The sequence below is a fragment of the Chelonoidis abingdonii genome, chromosome 9 (assembly GCF_003597395.2).
Source record: "Chelonoidis abingdonii isolate Lonesome George chromosome 9, CheloAbing_2.0, whole genome shotgun sequence".
NCBI lineage: Eukaryota > Metazoa > Chordata > Testudines > Testudinidae > Chelonoidis > Chelonoidis abingdonii.
In genome coordinates, this window is record NC_133777.1 from 33,078,826 (window position 1) to 33,097,973 (window position 19,148).

A 19,148-nucleotide genomic window follows, 5' to 3' on the forward strand; every position below is an offset into this window, starting at 1 on the left:
TCCTTGCATTGTAGGCTTTCTATTAATAATCTGTTTGAAACACTTGTTCATCCAGTTGGGTCTGCAATTCTTCACTACAAATGTTTCTCCTCATTTGGGATGCAGACTTCAAATAGTTTCTGGAACTTTGACTTAAATCATTCCAGGCCTCCTCCATATTCAGATCCTTGAATTCTTCAGGCCTGTCCACTTCCCTGACTAAGTCCCTTAATGTTTTTAAGTTTGCTCTTTTGAAATCAAGGACCCTAGTTGCAGACCTATTTTTGTTTATACTTCCGTTTTGTTTAAATTGAATTAACTTATGAACACTCAAATTAAGGTTGTTCTCTATATCCAGTTCTTCTATGAGGTCCTCACTACTTACCAATGCTGAATCTGAAATGGCATCACCTTTTGTTGGTTCAGTGACTATTTGGTGAAGAAATCTGTTTGTTATCACATCCAGGAATATCTGAGTCTTATGTTTATTAGTAGCACTTGTCCTCCAATCTATATCTGAGAAATTAAAGTCTTCCATAATTGCATAATTCCCAGTAGCTTTTATTTCATTAAAAATATGAGAAGCCTGTCTTCATATCCAAATTGGATCCTGGGGGTTTGTAGCAGCCCCAAGCACTATTCCAGTCTGTTACCATTTTTCCCATAGTGATTTTGACCTAAACAGATTTCACTTTATCCATTCCATTACTTCCAATTTCTTTACAGTCTTCCTCATAATTAATATACAATGCTAATTCACCACCTCTACCTTTATTTCTGTCTTTTCTTAACAGCGCATATCCTTCAATATATGTACTCCAGTCATAACTACTTTCTACCATGTTTGCATTATCCCTATAATATCTAATTTCACTTACTGCACCAGTAGTTCTACTTCTTCCATTTTGTTACCCAGGTCTCTTGCATTGGTTTACAGACATCTTTCTTGTTTCTGCTTGGCTTCACCTAGATTCCTCACCCAATTAGGTACAGTCATTTTACTCTCACTATTGCCTATTTGACTGTTATTGTCATTGGTATTGGCACTATCTTTCCTTCTGTCATCTATTCTCCTACCCTCTGGTGTTCCTTTCTCCATTGTTGTATCCCTTTTAATTGATTTTCCTTCCTGTCAATATTAGAATCAGGTGTGGATTACATGAGCATCTCCCAACTGTCTCAGCCAAATTCCTACTTTAAAGCTCTTTTAATCAGTTGTGCAAACATCCATCCTAGAAGTCTATTTCTCTTTCTGCTCCAATAGTGGAATGTCCCAAAGCCCTCTTTATAGCACCATTACTTGAGCCATCTGTTGATCATCATAATCTTGTCCTGTCTTCACTGTCCTCCACTAGAGACAAGTAGAATCCCTCTGAAGATCACCTGAGCATCCATTTCTTTCAGCACTTTCCCCAGCCAGGCATAGTTTTCCTTGATGTGTCTGAGCATGAATCTAGCAGTATCATTTGTTCCCCCATGAAAGACAGTCAATGGATTCTTTCCTGCTCCCATTAGGATCCTCTTCTGCCTTTGGGCCACATCCCATATCTTAGCTCCTGGCAAACAGCACACCCTTTAATTTTTTTTTTTTAAATAAGGTAGATATACCTATCTCCTAGAACTGGAAGGGACCCTGAAGGGTCATCAAGTCTAGCCCCCTGCCTTTACTAGCAGGACCAAGTACTGATTTTTGCTCCAGATCCCTAAGTGTCCCCCTCAAGAACTGAGCTCACAACCCTGGGTTTAGCAGGCCAATGCTCAAACCACTGAGCTATCCCTCCCCCTTCTGTTCTCCAGATCAGCTCTGGTTATAGGCCTGTCTGTTGTTCTTTGTAGAGAGTCCCCAGTAATGTAGACTTGTTGTTGGCATGATTGTCCGGCTTACCCTCTTTTGTCCTTTCTGGCTGCAAGACTTCTTGTCTGTTCCCACTTGCAATCTTTTGCGAGTTGTCCTCTATCCTCCTGGGTCTCTGAACTCTGGCTAGCTCCATGGTCTCTTCCCCTCTTCTTGTAGGACTAGCCACTCTTCTCTTCTTTCTTGCTCTCCATTTTCTGTTACTGCCTGCCTCTCCCCTTCATTTTCCAACTCAGCAAACCTGTTCCTCAGCTCTATTTCTCCTTCACTAGCTGGTCTTTTCCTCTGCCTTATTTTTGTAGTCACATGCTTCCATTGTCCACTTTCTTCATCCAGCAGTCTACTATCACAGTTCCCTGCTCCAGCATGCATCTGCAATTCATGACGTTTCCTTTCAGCCTCCTCTCTCTTTCTCTCCATCACCTGCTCAAATCTCTTTTGAAATTCAACCATGGTTTCTAGCTGCAATTCCAAACCTCAGATCTTCTCTTCCATCAGCTCTATCAGGTGGCACTTCATACACACAAAGCACCTTTCCAGTACCCTCTCCAGAATAATGTACATCCTCACAACTTCCATATCCAGTTATTTTCACTGTCTTTTCCATTCCTTGGCTCACTACCACTGCTGCCTCTATAGCTGCCATAGCCTTCCCTGCTAAGTTACTGTGAAGAAGGAAGAAAGAACCCCAAAAACCAACCAAAAACACACACACCTTGCTGAATCCCCCATTCAGACTCCTTTGTTTTCAGGTATGTGTTTGGCTCCTATGCTGTTGGCTGGCCTGTGGGCTGCCATTATAGACCAGCTGAATTTTACCTTGCTGGTCTCTTCTACTGCCGGCCTCTTCTACTGCCAGCTCTAACTTTCTCTTTTCCCCTTCCGTAGGCTGATGACAGTCTTGACTCTAAGATCTGTTTTTATGATATTGAAATGGACACAGTCACACTCTTTGATTTCAAGGCTGGACGTGGGGATGGTGGAGCCGTGCCCTTCTACTCTGGACAAGAGCCTGAAAAGTAAGAAAACTTCATTTTGGAAAGTCTGGCTTGTGGCTTTAGGGTAGGAATCTAATTTACCAAAGCAAGCCATTCCTTGATGCTGGAGGAACTCTGCACAAACTCTGATTTAACTAAATTTATTTTTTTTAACTGATTTTACTTAAATCGGAGCAAACACTGTGTGTAGATAAATCTTGTTGGGGCTTGCTTTCTCTGCCTTTTAGTGGGACATTTTGTTGATAACCACATTTATCCCTGTTATTGCATATGTAAATTTGAAATAGTAACAGAATTATGGCTGACTAGTGTCTAGAGACATCACATTTTATTTTCACAGAACAATTGAACCTCTAAATTCCTGCTGCCCAAGTTTAGAGTGGTGAGGAGTGTTGTGAAGATTGCATGCTCAGACCTTACAGCGATATTAGTGACTTGTGCCATACACATGGCATAACTATTCTAAGAATGCAAAGTATGTGGGGACCCATCCACTTCCCCAAGCAGAGTCTAGAGTGTAGGAAGGGAATGGGAGGGCATCCTGGAGAGCCTAACAAAGGAGAAGCATAACATCCAGGTCTTATCAAAATGTTTTCATTTCAGGGAAAAACTTGAATGAAATGCATGCATTTACATCTGTTTAAATTTAATGTTTTGGTTTTCAAACTACACCATGTAGCTATAAGTAATAGGTTAGAAATGTTGGTCCCAAGGCAGCGATATGCAGTGAACAGAGTGAGGCTCAGAATCTGGTGGAATGATATAGGTCCAGATTTCTATTTAGCCCTTCAGAAATGTATGTTGTGGTTCCTCAGTTGTGCCAAGCCACTTTTGAAATACAGGCTTCTGTCTTCAGCAATCCTTCCAGTAGGTATTACAAACAAGCATTTAATTATTGACATCAGCTCTGAAAAATGAGAGGTTTCTGGGAGTGCCCAGCTTATTACAGGAGATAACTGGATCTGTGGATGAGGGGAAAGCAATGGATATGTTATTCCTTGACTTTAGCAAAGCTTTTGATACGATCTCCCACAGTATTCTTCCCAGCAAGTTAAAGAAGTATAGGCTAGACGAATGGACTATAAGGTGGATAGAAAGCTGGCTAGATCGTCGAGCTCAACGGGTAGTGGTCAACGGTGCCATGTCTAGTTGGCAGCCAGTATCAAGCAGAGTGCCCTGAGGGTCGGTGCTGGGGCCGGTTTTGTTCAATATCTTCATTAATGATCTGGAGGATGGCGTGGACTGCACTCTCAGCAAGTTTGCAGATGACACTAAATTGGGAGGAGTGGTAGATACGCTGGAGAGTAGGGATAGGATACAGAGGAACCTACACAAATTAGAGGATTGGGTCAAAAGAACCCTGCACTTAGGACGGAAGAATCCCATTCACTGTTACAGACTAGGGATTCAATGGCTAGGAAGCAGTTCTGCAGAAAAGGACCAAGGGGTTACAGTGGACAAGAAGCTGGATATGAGTCAACAGTGTGCCCTTGTTGCCAAGAAGGCTAACAGCATTTTGGGCTGTATAAGGCGGGGCATTGCCAGCAGATCGAGGCACGTGATCATTCCCCTCTATTCGGCATTGGTGAGGCCTCAACTGGAGTACTGGTCCGTTTTTGGGCCCCACACTAAAAGAAGGATGTGGAAAAATTGGAAAGAGTCCAGCGGAGAGCAACAAACATGATTAGGGGGCTGGAGCACATGACTTATGAGGAGAAGCTGAGGGAACTGGGATTGTTTAGTCTGCAAAAGAGAAGAGTGAGGAGGGATTTGATAGCTGCTTCAACTACCTGAAAGGGGATTCCAAAGAGGATGGATCTAGACTGTTCTCAGTGGTACCTGATGTCAGAACAAGGAGTAATGGTCTCAAGTTGCAGTGGGGAGGTTTAGGTTGGATATTAGGAAAAACTTTTTCACTAGGAGGGTGGCAAAGCACTGGAATGGGTTCCGTAGGGAAGTGGTGGAATCTCCCCCTTAGATGTTTTTAAAGGTCAGGCTTGACAAAGCCCTGGCTGGGATGATTTAGTTGGGAATTGGTCCTGCTTTGAGCAGGGGGTTGAATTTGATGGCCTCCTGAGGTCCCTTCCAACCAGGGCTGGTTTCAGGCCACAGCACGCCAAGCGCGTGCTTGGGGCAGCATGCCGCGGGTGGCGCTCTGCCGGTTGACGGGAGGGCAGCAGGTGGCTCTGGTGGAGCTCCCGCAGGCATGCCTGCCGAGGGTCCGCTGGTCCCGCTGCTCTATTGGAGCATCCGCAGGCACGCCTGTGGGAGGTCCACCAGAGCCGCAGGACCGGCGAGCGGCAGAGCGCCCCCCGCGGCATGCCACCGTGCTTGGGGCGGTGAAATTGCTAGAGCCGGCCCTGTTTCGAACCCTGATATTCTATGATTCTATTTGTGAATGCAGAGAAGGCAGATTTTCAGTCCCTTAGGTTTTAGTTAGTCATCCAGATAAATACAGCAACAGGGCAAATTTGAGGATGGTGGAAGCTTTAAACTGTAGCATTTTGTTCAGCCTAGCACAGGTCACTGTAAAACTGAGAGATTTGTGTCCGCTGGTATGCAAATACAGAAAACACACTGGCATCATCTGACATTTATGCTTTTGGTGTGTAGCATCCTGAAATGAGAGTGAGAGCATCAAACAATTAAAAAAGCAATAATTAATAAATAAATAAATAACCCACTCTGCTTCCCCCTTCCTCTCCTCCTGAAGATAACAAAATCTCTTCCAGTGTCACTGTTGCAAATTTTTCAGATGCAGCCCAGTGTGGCAGGAGCCATTCAGGTTTCAACTTTTTGCCAGGATTCTTTTGCAAGATGTAAGAATGACTAGTGTGCTAAAACTTTGCAATCCTCCACCCCTGAAATTCAAATCTTTCAAATGGGAAAATCTGATACATTAAGTTAAAGGCTGTGGCAGCAAAATCTAAAACCTCCCAATTTTTCACATAAACCATAATCTTGTTTTTGAGCCTAGGGATTAATTGTAATGAGTTAGATTGTGGAGACAACTGTTAAGGTATCTTTCTGCTTTGTTTTAAATCCTTCCCTTCGCCCCTCTCATTCTGGGGGCACCAGTAAAGGAGAAAAATAATTACTGCTGAGGCCTCTGTTTTCTGTCTCCATTTACACTAATACTTAGCATTTAGGGTCATGCTTTGTTTTCAAAGCACTATCCAAACATTAATTATCCCTCACAGGTAATGTGAATCTACCTAGAATTTTATATTGCCCTAATCTTAGTGGTATGTAAATGCCTGAGGTATGCAAGTAAGTGTTAGCCCCATTGTACAGATGGTGGAAGTGAAGCACAGAAAGTGATTGACTTTCCCAAGGCTGCACAAAAAGTCATTGGCAAATCCAGGATAAAAATGCGGGAGTTCCTGGCTTACTACTCTGTGCTCGATCCACTAGACCACAACACCTCGCTGTTTTTTTAAAAATGGTGAGTTTAGTACTTGTGAAATGTGCCACTTTTGACACACTCAGAGAAGTCTCCTATTTGCAGCCCGAGTACTGAGTAAGCAGCTGCAGCAGTGCTGGCTCCCTCATTGTGTCTCAACTTCAACATAAAGGAACCACCTCTCTGGATTAGAGGGCAGATCTGTCTTCATGGCTTGTTCATTCCTTGATCTCTTGGCTCAGATACCCAATGATGATACACATTTTGTTTAGTTTTGTGCGAGAGATATGGGCTCTTTTCCATCAAGAACAGCAACTCATTTTTCATAGGCCATCAAACAGCCATCAGATCAGACCTCTTGATTGCTACTGAGCTGGATTTGAACCATGACTTTAGATGGGTAAGACACTACATGTATGTCTATACTGCAGCTGAGAAGTGTAATTTTCAGTTTGCATAGACATACCTGCACTGCATACCTTTGACTGAGGTAACATGCTAAAAATAGCAGTGAGGCCATGGCAGCTCATGCAAATCATCTTAATAGGTACCTAGGGCCTCTGATGGGTTTGTACTCAGGTGGCTAGCCTGAGCCACTGCCCATGCCGCCACTGTCCGTGCCACCACAGCCACACTGCTATTTTTAGCATGCCAGCTCTGAATGAGCGGGTGCATGTATGTCTATCTGAGTGAAGAATTACACCTCCCAGCTGCAACGTAGATGTATCTTTAGTGTTTGCTTCTTGGCCAAATGTTTATCTGCATTTGGCATTGAAAATTGTGATTTGTACAGTTGATGTTGAAATGCAGTAGGTTTTATATTTGATGAGTAAGTGCAGATAAAGGAGGCTGTTTAACTCTTGTGCTTCTGGCAGGATTATTCAATACAATCATAGAATATTAGGGTTGGAAGAGACCTCAGGAGGTCATCTAGTCCAATCCCCTGTTCAAAGCAGGACCAATACCAACTAAATCATCCCAGCCAAGGCTTTGTCAATCCGGGCCTTAAAAACCTCTAAGGATGGAGATTCCTCCATCTCCCTGGGTAACCCATTCCAGTGCTTCATCACCCTCTTACTGGGATAGTGTTTCCTAATATCCAACCTAGACCTTTCCCACTGCAACTTGAGACCATTGATTCTTGTTCTGTCATCTGCCACTACTGAGAACAGCCTAGCTCCATCCTCTTTGGACCCCCCCTTCAGATAGTTGAAGGCTGCTATCAAATCCCCCTTCATTCTTCTCGTCTGCAGACTGAATAACCCCAGTTCCCTCAGCCTCTCCTCATAAGTCACGTTCCCCAGCCCCTTGATCATTTTTGTTGCCTTCTGCTGAACTCTCTCCAATTTGTCTACATCTCTTTTGTAGGGGGGGGGCCCAAAACTGGGCACAATACTCCAGGTGTGGCTTCACCAGTGCCGAATAGAGGGGAATAATCACTTCCCTCGATCTGCTGGCAATGCTCCTATTAATACAGCCCAGTATGCCATTGGCCTTCTTGGCAACAAGAGCACACTACTGACTCATATCCAGCTTCTTGTGCACTATAATCTCCAGGTCTTTTTCTGCAGAACTGCTGCTTAGCCAGTTGGTCCCCAGCCTGTAGCAGTGCATGGGATTCTTTCTTCCTAAGTGCAAGACTCTGCACTTGTCCTTGTTGAACCTCATCAGATTTCTTATGGCCCAGTCCTCCAATTTGTCTAGGTCACTCTGGATCCTATCCCTACCCTTCAGGATACTTGCTGAGGATGCAATCCATCCCATCATCCAGATCATTAATAAAGATGTTGAACAAAACCAGCCCCAGGACCGACCCCAGGGCACTCTGCTCGATACTGGCTGCGAACTAGACATTGAGCCGTTGATCACTACCCGTTGAGCCCGGCAATCTAGCCAGCTTTCTATCCACCTTATAGTCCATTCATCCAATCCATACTTATTGTTCCTCCTCTGCCTTGGTGGATCCTGCGCTTATTGCTGGATTTGCTCACCTCAGAGATTCACAGCAGCCCCCAGTTTGGCCACTTTTGCTAGTGGCTCAAACCTGCCGTTCACTCAGCTAACCTCATCACTGGCCAGCATGAGGAAAGGGAGAAGAACAGTCCCTGCAGTTTCTGCTGACCCACCAAGTGGGTCGGAGGATAGGCAAGAGACCTTCCCCTCTGGTGGGACCCACAGTTCAGGTCACCTCCTCTTGCCTCAAATAGGGAGTTGAGGGGGATGAGGGGAACCCAGGCCTGCCCTCTACTCTGGGTTCCAGCCCAGGGCCCTGTGGATTGCAACTGTCTACAGCAGTGGTCTCCAACGCGGTGCCTGCGGGCACCATGGCGCCTGCTGGGGCATTTATATGTGCCTGCCTAGTGCCCAGCAGGGGAGAGAAGCTGTGGCCCTGTGCCTGACAGGAACAGAGAACTCAGGCTGCGGGCGCCAGTGCTCTCCGTCCCTGGCGCTCTCCGTCCCTGGCAGGCGCAGGGCTGCAGCTTTTCTCCGGGGCTGCAGGCGCCGGCATTCTCTGTCTCTGGCAGATGTGGGGCTGCGGCGTCTCTTCGGCTTCTCTGGGGCTGCAGGCTGTGGGCGCCGGTGTTCTCTGTCCCCGGCAGGCGCAGGGCTGCGGCTTAAGTCGGACAGAAGCTGCAGCCCCACGCCTGCCGGGGACAGAGAACTTCGGGGCTGCAGGCTGTGGGCGCTGGTGTCTCTGTCCCTGGCAGGCGCGGAGTTGCGGCTTCGAAGCCGGAGAGAAGCTGCAGTCTCACCCCTGCCGAGGACAGAGAACTCCGGGGCTGCAGGCTTCATTCTGTGTTAAAGTAAGAATAATAAATATATTTGGACGAGCAGTTCAACAATGTTTTATTTTTTAAAAAATAAATAAGATGAAAACTGTTTATGATATTTATTTTGTAAAATATTTTGTAGATAAAAAAGAGCAAATTCACATGGTAAAGTGAAAGAGTAATTGCCAAAGAATTTAATTAATATCTTTTATACGTAAAATGAACCTTTTTATCTTATGGATTCATATATTATGTAATATTAAATATGATGTTTTTCGTATTATTTAATGTACAAACAGAAAATAAGCCTTGAAAAATTGTTGGCGCCCGCCACACTTCTGAAAACACAAATGTGCTACTGGCCACAAAAAGGTTGGGGACCACTGGTCTACAGTGTCTCTTGTAACAGCTGTGTGACAGCTACAATTCCCTGGGCTACTTCCCCATGGCCTCCTCCCAAAACCTTCTTTATCCTCATGACAGGACCTTCCTTGTGATGTCTAGTAACGCTTATACTTCACAGTCCTCCAAAAGTACACCTACTCACTCTGAGTTTCTCATACCTCTTACTCCCAACTCCTCACGTGCACTCCTCACTGACTGAAGTGAGGTTCTTTTAAAACCAGGTGCCCTGATTAGCCTGCCTGTCTTAACTGATTCTAGCGGCTTCTTAATTGGCTTCAGGTCTCCTAATGAGCCTGTCTGCCTTAATTTGTTCCAGCAAGTTCCTGATTGTTCTGGAACTGCCCCTGTTATCTTACCCAGAGAAAAGGGACCTGATTAACCTGGGGCTAATATATCTGCCTTCTATCACTCTCCTGTTGCCATCTTGCCCAACCCTGTCACATTATTTAACTTGCTGGCAAGAATATTGTGGGAGACTGTATCAAAAGCTTTGCTAAAGTCAAGATATATCACATCCACCACTTTCCCCATATCCACAGAGCCAGTTTTCTCATCATAGAAAGCAATCACGTTGATCAGGCATGACTTGCCGTTGGTGAATCTATGTTGACTGTTCCTGATCACCTTCCTCTTCTCCAAGTGCTTCAACATGGAGTAACCAGTCCATTGTCTAATTCTGTCTTTTCACCACCTCACTCCCCAGTCCTGTTGGCCTAGTGCTTCCTTGTCGTCTGGCTAGCTTAATCCACCTGACCTGCGTGTGCACAAGGAGCAAGTAGAAAGAAAGTGAGACTCATGAACTATGACCATAAGTCTCTGTATTAATTGCATATTTCAGTCTGTATCTCAAAATGTTATTTGTGTGCTTGACTTCTAAGATGATGATGTTTAAATTTAGAGTGTGATTCCCAGTGCAGGGAGACATACTTGTGCTAGCTATGAAGGAGCTAATGGGGTAAAAATAGAGTCTGGCCATGACAGCGCAGCCAGTGAATGGAGCTAACAGTCCCGAGTACATGCCTATGGCTTTGGACAGGTACATACTCTGGGAGGCTGGCCCCTTCTGTTGGTCACACTGCCATGACTGCAGTCTGTTTTTAGTGTTGCTAGATCAGTTAGAAGCCCTAAGGCCTTGACTGCACACGCAAATAGTTAGAGTCGTACAACCTCCTCCCCCCCCACCTCTACCATCTCTTAGAGAGGTGAATTAAAAGACTCTTCTCTTGATGAGGAAGCATCTACACTACAGGGGCACAGCTGCACCAATGTAGCTATGCCACTATAGTGACTGTAGTGTGGACATACCCTTAGACACCTTTATACCCATATTACTCTGTCCACAGTTGGGCTGGACCAGATAACTATTTCAGTTAAAAAACAAACACACAATTAGCCAAAAAAGTCACATTGGCACAAAAAACTGTGTGTGGAACAGGTCTCAGGCACCAGGAGGCTTCACATCTGGAGTCTGAAACAAAGCAGCAAACACAGGTGCCAGACCTGCAGGGTGTTCAGTGATTGGTATAACTTGGGTGATGTACTCAGGTCTGACCTAAGAATGGAAGAACTATGAGATTCCAGCCAAAGGCAGGTAAGGCAAAAGGCTGACCACTGAGTTGGGTGGGCTCAGGATATGTGTACACTGCAAGTGAAGATGTTGTTCTAATGCAGATAGGTCTACCCATGCCAGCTTTAAGCTCGCTGGCCTGAACAGTAATAGTAGTAAAGACATGGTGGTATGGGCTAGGTGCCTGAGTGCTGCTGGAGGCCCTGGGCGCATACTTGGGTTTTGTGGCTGCGCTGCGGCCTGTGCAGCCATGTCTTTACTCTATTGTTACCCATGCTAGCTCCAATTACACCTTCTTTTGCTGTGTAGACATTGTGACGGTATACCCCATACATCTTCATGGGAATATGCTTATGAATATATATATATGATATAACTGGAATATGTTTTATGCTACATATGCCATGTAACATGACTTTGTAAAGGTTATGATCTACTGAATACATTCCTTCTATTTGTATGCATGTATCATTTTTGTACTTGAAGTTGGCTTGGCTGTATACTTGCTTGATTTCTATTGAGTAAGAAATGTGCAAATTAAATGCCTAGTCAAGAACCACTTAAGCCAACAATGAACTTTAAGATGCCAGTCCACATCGGAGCTTTCCCAGGAATGTGGCTTGACTGGTAAGAAACTCAGTCATGCATGGACATGTGACTTGCCCATGTGACTCCAAAACTCCATCTTGGAGCTGGACTTTGCATAGGAGAGAGGAGAAAGTCTATTTAAATCCCTGGGAGACCCCTCCATTTGGTCTTCAGCTGGCTAAAGAGAGAACCTCTCCACCCCCAAGGATACCTGAAAGAGACTGGAACAAAGGACAATAACTACAGGGGGTGTGAGTGTCACGGAGTCCCTGGGCAATGCTCTGGAACTGCTCCCCACAAAGCCAATCAGGACTTTGGGGAGCCTCCTTTCCCTTGGAGCAGACTATCTTCAGGGCAAGAAGCTCACACGGCTTCACTTTCCTGGGTCTCTCCTTGGAGCATTCAGCAGATACCCCTCCATGCACTTCCCACAGCGAGTCTGCCCAGGCGAGTCCTGAGGAAGCCAGAGGGTCCTGCATGCACCCCCACTTCGCAGTCAGACATAACTCTTAGCCAGCCAGTAAAACAGAGGTTTATTAGATGACAGGAACACTGTCTAAAACACAGCTTGTAGGTACGGAGAACCAGACCCCTCAGCCGGGTGCATTCTGGGGCCCAGGGAGCCAGACAACCCCGTCTGCACTCACTTCCTGTCCCCAGCCAGCTCCAAACTGAAACCCCCTCCAACCCTTCCTTTCTAGCCTTTGTCTCTTTCCCGGGCCAGGAGGTCACCTGATCTCTTTGTTCACCTTTAGCTATCCCCTTGCAAAGGGGGAAAGGGCCCTTGCCATTTGTTGCTAGGAGACAGATTGTTGTCTGTTTATGACACTGGAGACTTAAGAAATGCATAGGGGAAACTGAGGCACCCACACAGTATTCAGAGGAAACATTAAGAACAGTCTCACTTCATCACAGTGAGTAATTGCTGGACCCAGACTAAAATGAGACTAGTCTGTAAAAGGAAGCTTACTGGAATTCCTCTGAGGGTGAGGTTTTTATCTGTATTCAGTCTTCTTACCATATTAGACATAGACTTGCGCATTTTATTTTATTTTGCTTGGTAATTCACATTGTTCTATCTGTTACTACTTGGAACCACTTAAATCCTACTTTGTGTATTTAATAAAATCACTTTTTACTTATTAATTAACCCAGAGTATGCATTAATACCTGGGGAAGGGGCAAACAGCTGTGCATAGCTCTCTATCAGTGTTATAGAGAGCAAACAATTTATGAGTTTTCCCTGTGTAAGCTTTATACAGGGTCAAACGGTTTTATTTGGGGTTTGGATCCCATTGGGAGTTGGACATCTGAGTGTTAAAGACAGGAAAACATCTCAAGTTGCTTTAAGTTAAGTCTGCAGCTTTGGGGCATGTGGTTCAGACCCTGGGTCTGTGTTGGAGCAGACTGGCATGTCTGGCTCAACAAGACAGGGCTCTGGAGTCCCAAGCTGGCAGGGAAAGCAGGGGCATAAGTAGTCTTGGCACATCAGTTGGCAGCTCCAAGGGGGTTTCTGTGGTCCAATCCGTCACAGTATTTTCTTTTTGTTTACTTTTTTAAGAACAGGATTGGATTTTTGATGTCCTAACAGGTTTGTGCATGTTGTTTGATTAGCTGGTAGCCACAGCTAATTTCCTTTGTTTCCTTTTTCAGCTGTTCCCCAAAGGGGGTGTGTGAGAAAGGGCTTGAGGGCACTCCACAGTGAGGTATTCCCAAGTGCTCCTTCATGGGTTCAGAGGGAGTTTTGTTGCATTTGGGTGGTGGCAGCATTTACCAAGCCAAGGTCAGAGAAAAGCTATAACCTTGCGAATTTAATACAAGCCTAGAGTGGCAAGTATTAATTTTTTTAATCCTTGCGGGCCCCACTTCTACACTCGGCATAACAGAGTGGGGATTCAGCCTTGACAGCTAGTAACCCAGTACTCCTAAAGAAAAAACACTAGGAGTGAATATTATACATCTTTCCCAAGAGATTCAATAAATGTCAGCTCTTTGTGTTGTAAAATAAAATACATAAGAGGACATGTGATACGAAGGTATTGGGCAAGCTATAAATACTTGAGTAATGTGTCAAACCTGGAACTCTTTGCATTGCTATTATGAGGTTGAACCTAATACAATGAATATTTGTATTTATTATGATAGTTTATTGTACCTTAACTGCACTTTTAGGACATTTTAAACATTTATATTATTATATATATGATGATCGTTTTGGGGCTATCCCATGGTATGTTTTATCCTTTATTTATATTAATGAATTGAATAAGCAGCCTGGGACATGTTCCACCTGTCTTTACACGTTTGTCCTCCATTTGATTTTGCAGGAGTGTCACTGGGCATCCAGAACTGCAAGATCGCATCCCTGTTAGCCACTTTTGGGACCATGGTGACCCAAGACTTTTTGTATGTGAAGCAGTCCTTGAACCAAACCTGCAGTTTCCAGACAAGCAGCAGCGACAAACAGAGAGCTCAGAAAGCACGGTATGTTTTTTCTCTTGTTCTGTTCTGATTTGTTTTTATCCCAGTAATAAACTAGTGGTTCTGGCCTTCACTAAATTATCTGTGTAGATACTGTGATCCAGTGCATAGAAGGTAGCAGCCAAACAAACTTAAGAGTCTGGTACTTGTGACTTCTATTGGTCATAATACGTTTTGTTATTAGCAGTGGGTTTCATGCTGAAAATATTAGAACTTGTGATAAGAAAATAGGAAAATCTTATGAGCAGAAGGCCAGTTCAAAATGTTTTTGTTAGAGCACTCATATTGTGGTTTTTGTAAGCTCAAATCAGTAACAAACAGCCCAGGGTGTTTTAGTTTTGTTTATTCCCACAGAAACTGAAAGGTATTGATTTTAATCATGAGATCATTGGGGCTTTTCTGGAGGGTTTGCAGAAGGCTCTAATGCTGCTCTTCATTGCTCATCTGTGGGTTTTTCCCCCCATAACTATATATGGCTGAGGAAAAACATGAAAAACACTGCAAGTTACGAAGTAAGAGAGGAAGGGACATAACTCTGTGAAGGAACCCAAATCTCAGTGTCGCAGGTAGATGTGGGTCTGAATCAATATCTGAAATTTGGGGATATTCAAAATCCAAGCTTGGTTCTGGATTAGAATTGTGCAAGTGAGGTCTGTTTATCAGTGGATCAAACCCAAAATCCCACATCTGAAACACCATTCCATTTTGAAATGGATCCATAACCCAATTTTTGTCTCTTGGGCCCATCTCTAGTAACAAGATATGTTTAGTTAGAATAATAAAGACCCTTCAGTTAAAGGTGAACTGCAAAGTACCAAAAAAAAGAAAGTCATTCCTCTATATTTCTTCTTTGAGACAGCCTTTATACCTCCTCGTTGCACTTCCCAGAAATGGCTCTTTTCTGCTTGTTTTTTTAAATTTTTTTTAAAGTGGTGAATTAACACTAAATGTTGCCCAGATTTAATTTTACCAGAGAGCCTGTCAAATAAATCAAAGGCTCTTCCTTGCTAATGTGCTTCCAGCACTCCTGACTTCACTACCTGACAATGCTTCCTCCTCATCTGCTCTCTGGTGAGGATCCCTACAGTTGCTTCTTGGATCTAAGCTGTATAGCACCATGTTGCCCCTTCCAGACTAGGGTCCAGATCCATGCACAATCCTGCCATAATCCTCTCCAGATTAGACATATTACATTTCTCTTTGCTGCATGATCTTGGCAAAATCTTTGGAGCATCTGAACAGTGGGGAAGTGATAGGTGACGTTTAGGTTGCAATCTTGTGTGGGGTCACATTCTGGTCCTCTGGAGACCTTGTCAAGGTTCTCCAGCAAAGAGAAGGAAATTAAGACTTGATATTTCTAATGTGAAGAAGAAGCCGAACAAAATGTTTAGCTTGTAAATAATTTTGGGTCTTTAAACATAAAGAAGCAGAAAAGGGTCAAATGATTTTTAGTTTGAGACCCTCTATTCAGCAAAGCACTAAACTTGTGCTTAATATTAAATGTGTGAGTGATTCCACTGTCTTCAGTTGGGTCTAGATGCTTCAGATTAAGTGTGTGCTTAAGTGCTTTGGTGAATTAGCAAATAACTCCGATACTGGTGTGGTAATCCAAAACAATCTGTGAGCTCCTGCTGAGCAGCAATAGTAAACTAACAAATGTTGTTCTTCAAACCTACAGGGAGGGTTACTGACCTCCAGGGATATTCTTATGCAGACAGAAGGTTAAATAGTAGGCATCTGCTGAATGACAACTAAAGCCTTAGGCCTTGTCTACACTGAAAAACTTGTCTACACTTGAAAAAACACCCCACTGAGCAATGCAAGTTTCAATACTGTAAAGTGACAGTGTAGACAGTGCTGGTAACTATTCCCCTCATGAAGGTGGTTTTATTACAGTACTGAGAGAGCTGGAGCCGTGACAATACAGCCACATTAAAGTGGCAGCTTTTTAATGTCAGCTGTGTAGACATACCCTTAGAAAAGAATGTCTAGTGAAACACTTTGAGCTTTTAAAATTGCACTAGGAATGATGCTGGATTAAAAATAACTTAAAAGTAGTTGTGAGTTATGCCTGTGTTGGGTCTTTAAAACAGAGACTTCTAGAGCAGGAGTGTGCTACTGGGGCCTCCCTCTTCAGGGATGGCGATGCTGGTTCCTGAGAGGCAGGCGTGACTGGCCCTGTGCAAACATAGTTTAAAGTGTAGAATGACTTATTGGCCACTTACTGTAGGGAGGAAGCCTGTTGCTCTGCCCTCACCAGCAGGTGTTTGTGTGGTGTTTTTGTTCAAGTGAAGACTCTGCCAACTGAAAATAGAAAATAAAAACAAAACTAAAATAGGATATTGTACCATTAAAACAAAACAATATTTTATTTCCCCTTCCAGCCGGATGTTTTGATTATATCATTCTTCAGTACTGAAGAGCATGGCCTTTTGCTTCAGGACAGCTTCCCATTGCCTTCAACCTACCAGACTCTTCTGGGCATCGAGGTGCCACATTATTACTTTGCAAAAAAGGTGAGAGATCACAAAGAGGACATCCTTTTCTACTTCTGCCACAACCATATGCTGACACCTTTCTTTGCACTTGAGGCCAGATACAGCCAAATGGAGCTTGGAGTAAGCAGGTTCAGCGCCAATGAAAGTTGTGACAAGGGATATGTCTATACTGCAATAAAAAAACCTGTGACCCGAAATCTCAGAGCTCAAGTTAGTTAACTCAGGCTCACGGGTCTCAGGCTGCAAGACTGAAAATTGCGTTGTAGATATTCAGTCTCAGGCTGGAGCCTGGGCTCTGAGACCCTCCCTCTTTGCAGGTTCTTGAAGCCTGCAGCCTTAGCCTTGTGAGCCTGAGTCCTTGGGTCTTTTATCACAGTATAGTCAAAAGTAGTAATAAAATGGATATATTGACAATGTAATGTAAATTGCACTAATCTGGCATTCCATGGGTGTGCAAAAGGTGAGTGGTATACAAGCAAAAGTGATGGAGCAGTTATCAGGAAAACCAACTAACAAGAGAATGTAGAGAATTCCGTTTCTACTTTAATATATGCCTGCACCATCCCTAATACTCCTCAGCATAAAATTTAACTCTGGCATAAGTTGGTGCAGTTCCTATTAACTTCAATAGGAACTACAACCTACTTGCATCAGGACTGAATTTAGTCCCCACTAAATACCAAATGGGTATAAGTTACACTCATCTTCCACTACCATTGAATGCCTAATTAGTGCAAGTTACACTCAACCACCCTGTAACTTTTGGTAAATTTGAATGTGGATCCAAACTTTGTGGTTAGCTCCTAATCTCTTAAGAAAAGAGACTACAGAAGAAACCTACATCTGGATTGTCTCAAACTTTGGGGAATTTAGAGCCAGAACTTTGCAACCCAAATCTGTTTCTAATAAATAAATTACAATAACCTTTCCAAGCAGAACTGACGTTTATCTGGATTACATCTAATTTTGGTTTCCCTTTCCATAAATTGCAAGATGAAAAAAAGAGCTGCTACATTCCAGTTCCACCTTATGCATGTTTTTTTCATACTCCATGTTTATATTTTACTTTAATTTTTACCTCTCTCTTTCTCCTTCTGTACTGTTTTTTGCTGCCATTAGTTGTTGTTTCGGAGAGGATGTGTCTATAAGCCTGTTGTAAGTATCTATAACTGCCCTCTTCCACAGTCTTCATTCATCTGCCCCCTCCATTTCCATATTTTTTTCAATCAGTACATTTCTTTTAAAGGCTGAATTACTTGTTATTTATTTACTGACACAGTAAACATATTATAGTCTTGTGACTATTTTAAACATGGAATAGTCCATTTGACACACCAAAACTGTCTTAGATCTGGTCTACACTACAGAGTTAAGTTGACATAAGGCAGCTCACATTGACTAAATTATGTCAGGGTCCAGACTACAGTCTTTCTCCCACCTATGTAAGTGCCCTGCTACATCGACATCATAACACCACCGCTATGAAAGGCATAGGGCTGATGTTGGTGTAGTTAGGGCAACTGTCTCTGTGTAGACCCTGCAGGTTACTTGCTTACTCCATGCTGGAGCCATGAAATTCACAAGAAAGCCCAGATCACAGCTTGGACTGTCACCTCGGGGAAGGTGGCAGGGCTCCAGCTGAAGCCCAGCTTCCCCCTGGACTCTTGGCTTGCCACTCCCAGATGGGCTACTGCCCAGGCTCCCTGCTCTGAGCTGGGCTGCCCCCCTGGGGTCCCAGCTCCTCACTCTCAGCCAGGCTGCCCCACCAGTATCCCTGCTCTGAGCTAGGCTCCCCCCGCCTGGCTCCCTAGTGTGAGGGCGGTCCCAACCCGGCTCCCTGTTCTGAGCCAGACTGCACCCACCCGACTCCCCATTCCCTGCAGGGATCCTAGGTACTGCCCAGTCTGCAGGGTCCCTGTTCTCTGCAGGGAGCCCAGCTGCACTGAGGCTCCTGGCTCCCCGTGGAGAGCCTGTGGGGGATGGGGGTTCAGCCGGGCAGAGTTGAGAGGCTGGGCTCTCAGCCCCCCACACTGCCCCTCTTAAGTAGAAGTGCTTCTGGTAACCACTGACAGAAGGAGAGTAGTGTGGGCATGAACCACCACAGTAATTTACTATGGTAACTGTAAGTCAACCTAACAATGTCTTTGCCTCTCCTGAACCAGGAATTCCCCAAATTGTATCTAACACTCGTTTGTACCGTGGTTTGCATTACTTAGTCTGGCTAATACTTCAAATGATTTATTCATTAATATGTGGCTTTAAATGTGCTCTGGCATAGTTTTTAGATTAGCTCCCTTAAATATTAACATATGGTTTTCCCTTCACTTGTCTGGCAGTGAAAATGGCTTAAAGAGACTGCCTAAATTAGTTAGAATGAGGATGGTTCAGCATCCACGGTGGCTCAGACCAAGATGTTTCATTGTGTTTGGCTTGTGAAAAGTTAATTCTTAATGTCCAAAGAGACTATTTGGTGCTGGTGACACAAGAAAGGGATTTCTCTTGTTTTGTTCAGAAGAATAGTTAAATTGCCCTGTGATAGCTCTGAGTGGAATTGTAATTTAGATCTTACTGAGGCTCCGGGGACTCCAAAGTTGCCATTTTTA

The 19,148-nt window shown here is 44.1% G+C and overlaps 2 protein-coding genes across 2 annotated transcripts in view; one reads left to right on the top strand and one right to left on the bottom strand.

Annotated features, from left to right (window-relative positions):
• TELO2 (telomere maintenance 2) overlaps positions 1-19,148 on the bottom strand; it is a 308,161-nt gene that overhangs the window by 164,291 nt on the left and 124,722 nt on the right. The gene's annotated exons all lie outside the window — the stretch shown is intronic.
• The window catches only part of IFT140 (intraflagellar transport 140), a 237,089-nt gene that overhangs the window by 133,119 nt on the left and 84,822 nt on the right, over positions 1-19,148 (top strand). Inside the window, exons 22-24 of the mRNA XM_075069081.1 lie at positions 2,723-2,853; positions 13,894-14,050; positions 16,432-16,563. Coding sequence (XP_074925182.1) covers positions 2,723-2,853; positions 13,894-14,050; positions 16,432-16,563 — 420 coding nt within the window. The remainder of the gene's footprint in view (positions 1-2,722; positions 2,854-13,893; positions 14,051-16,431; positions 16,564-19,148) is intronic.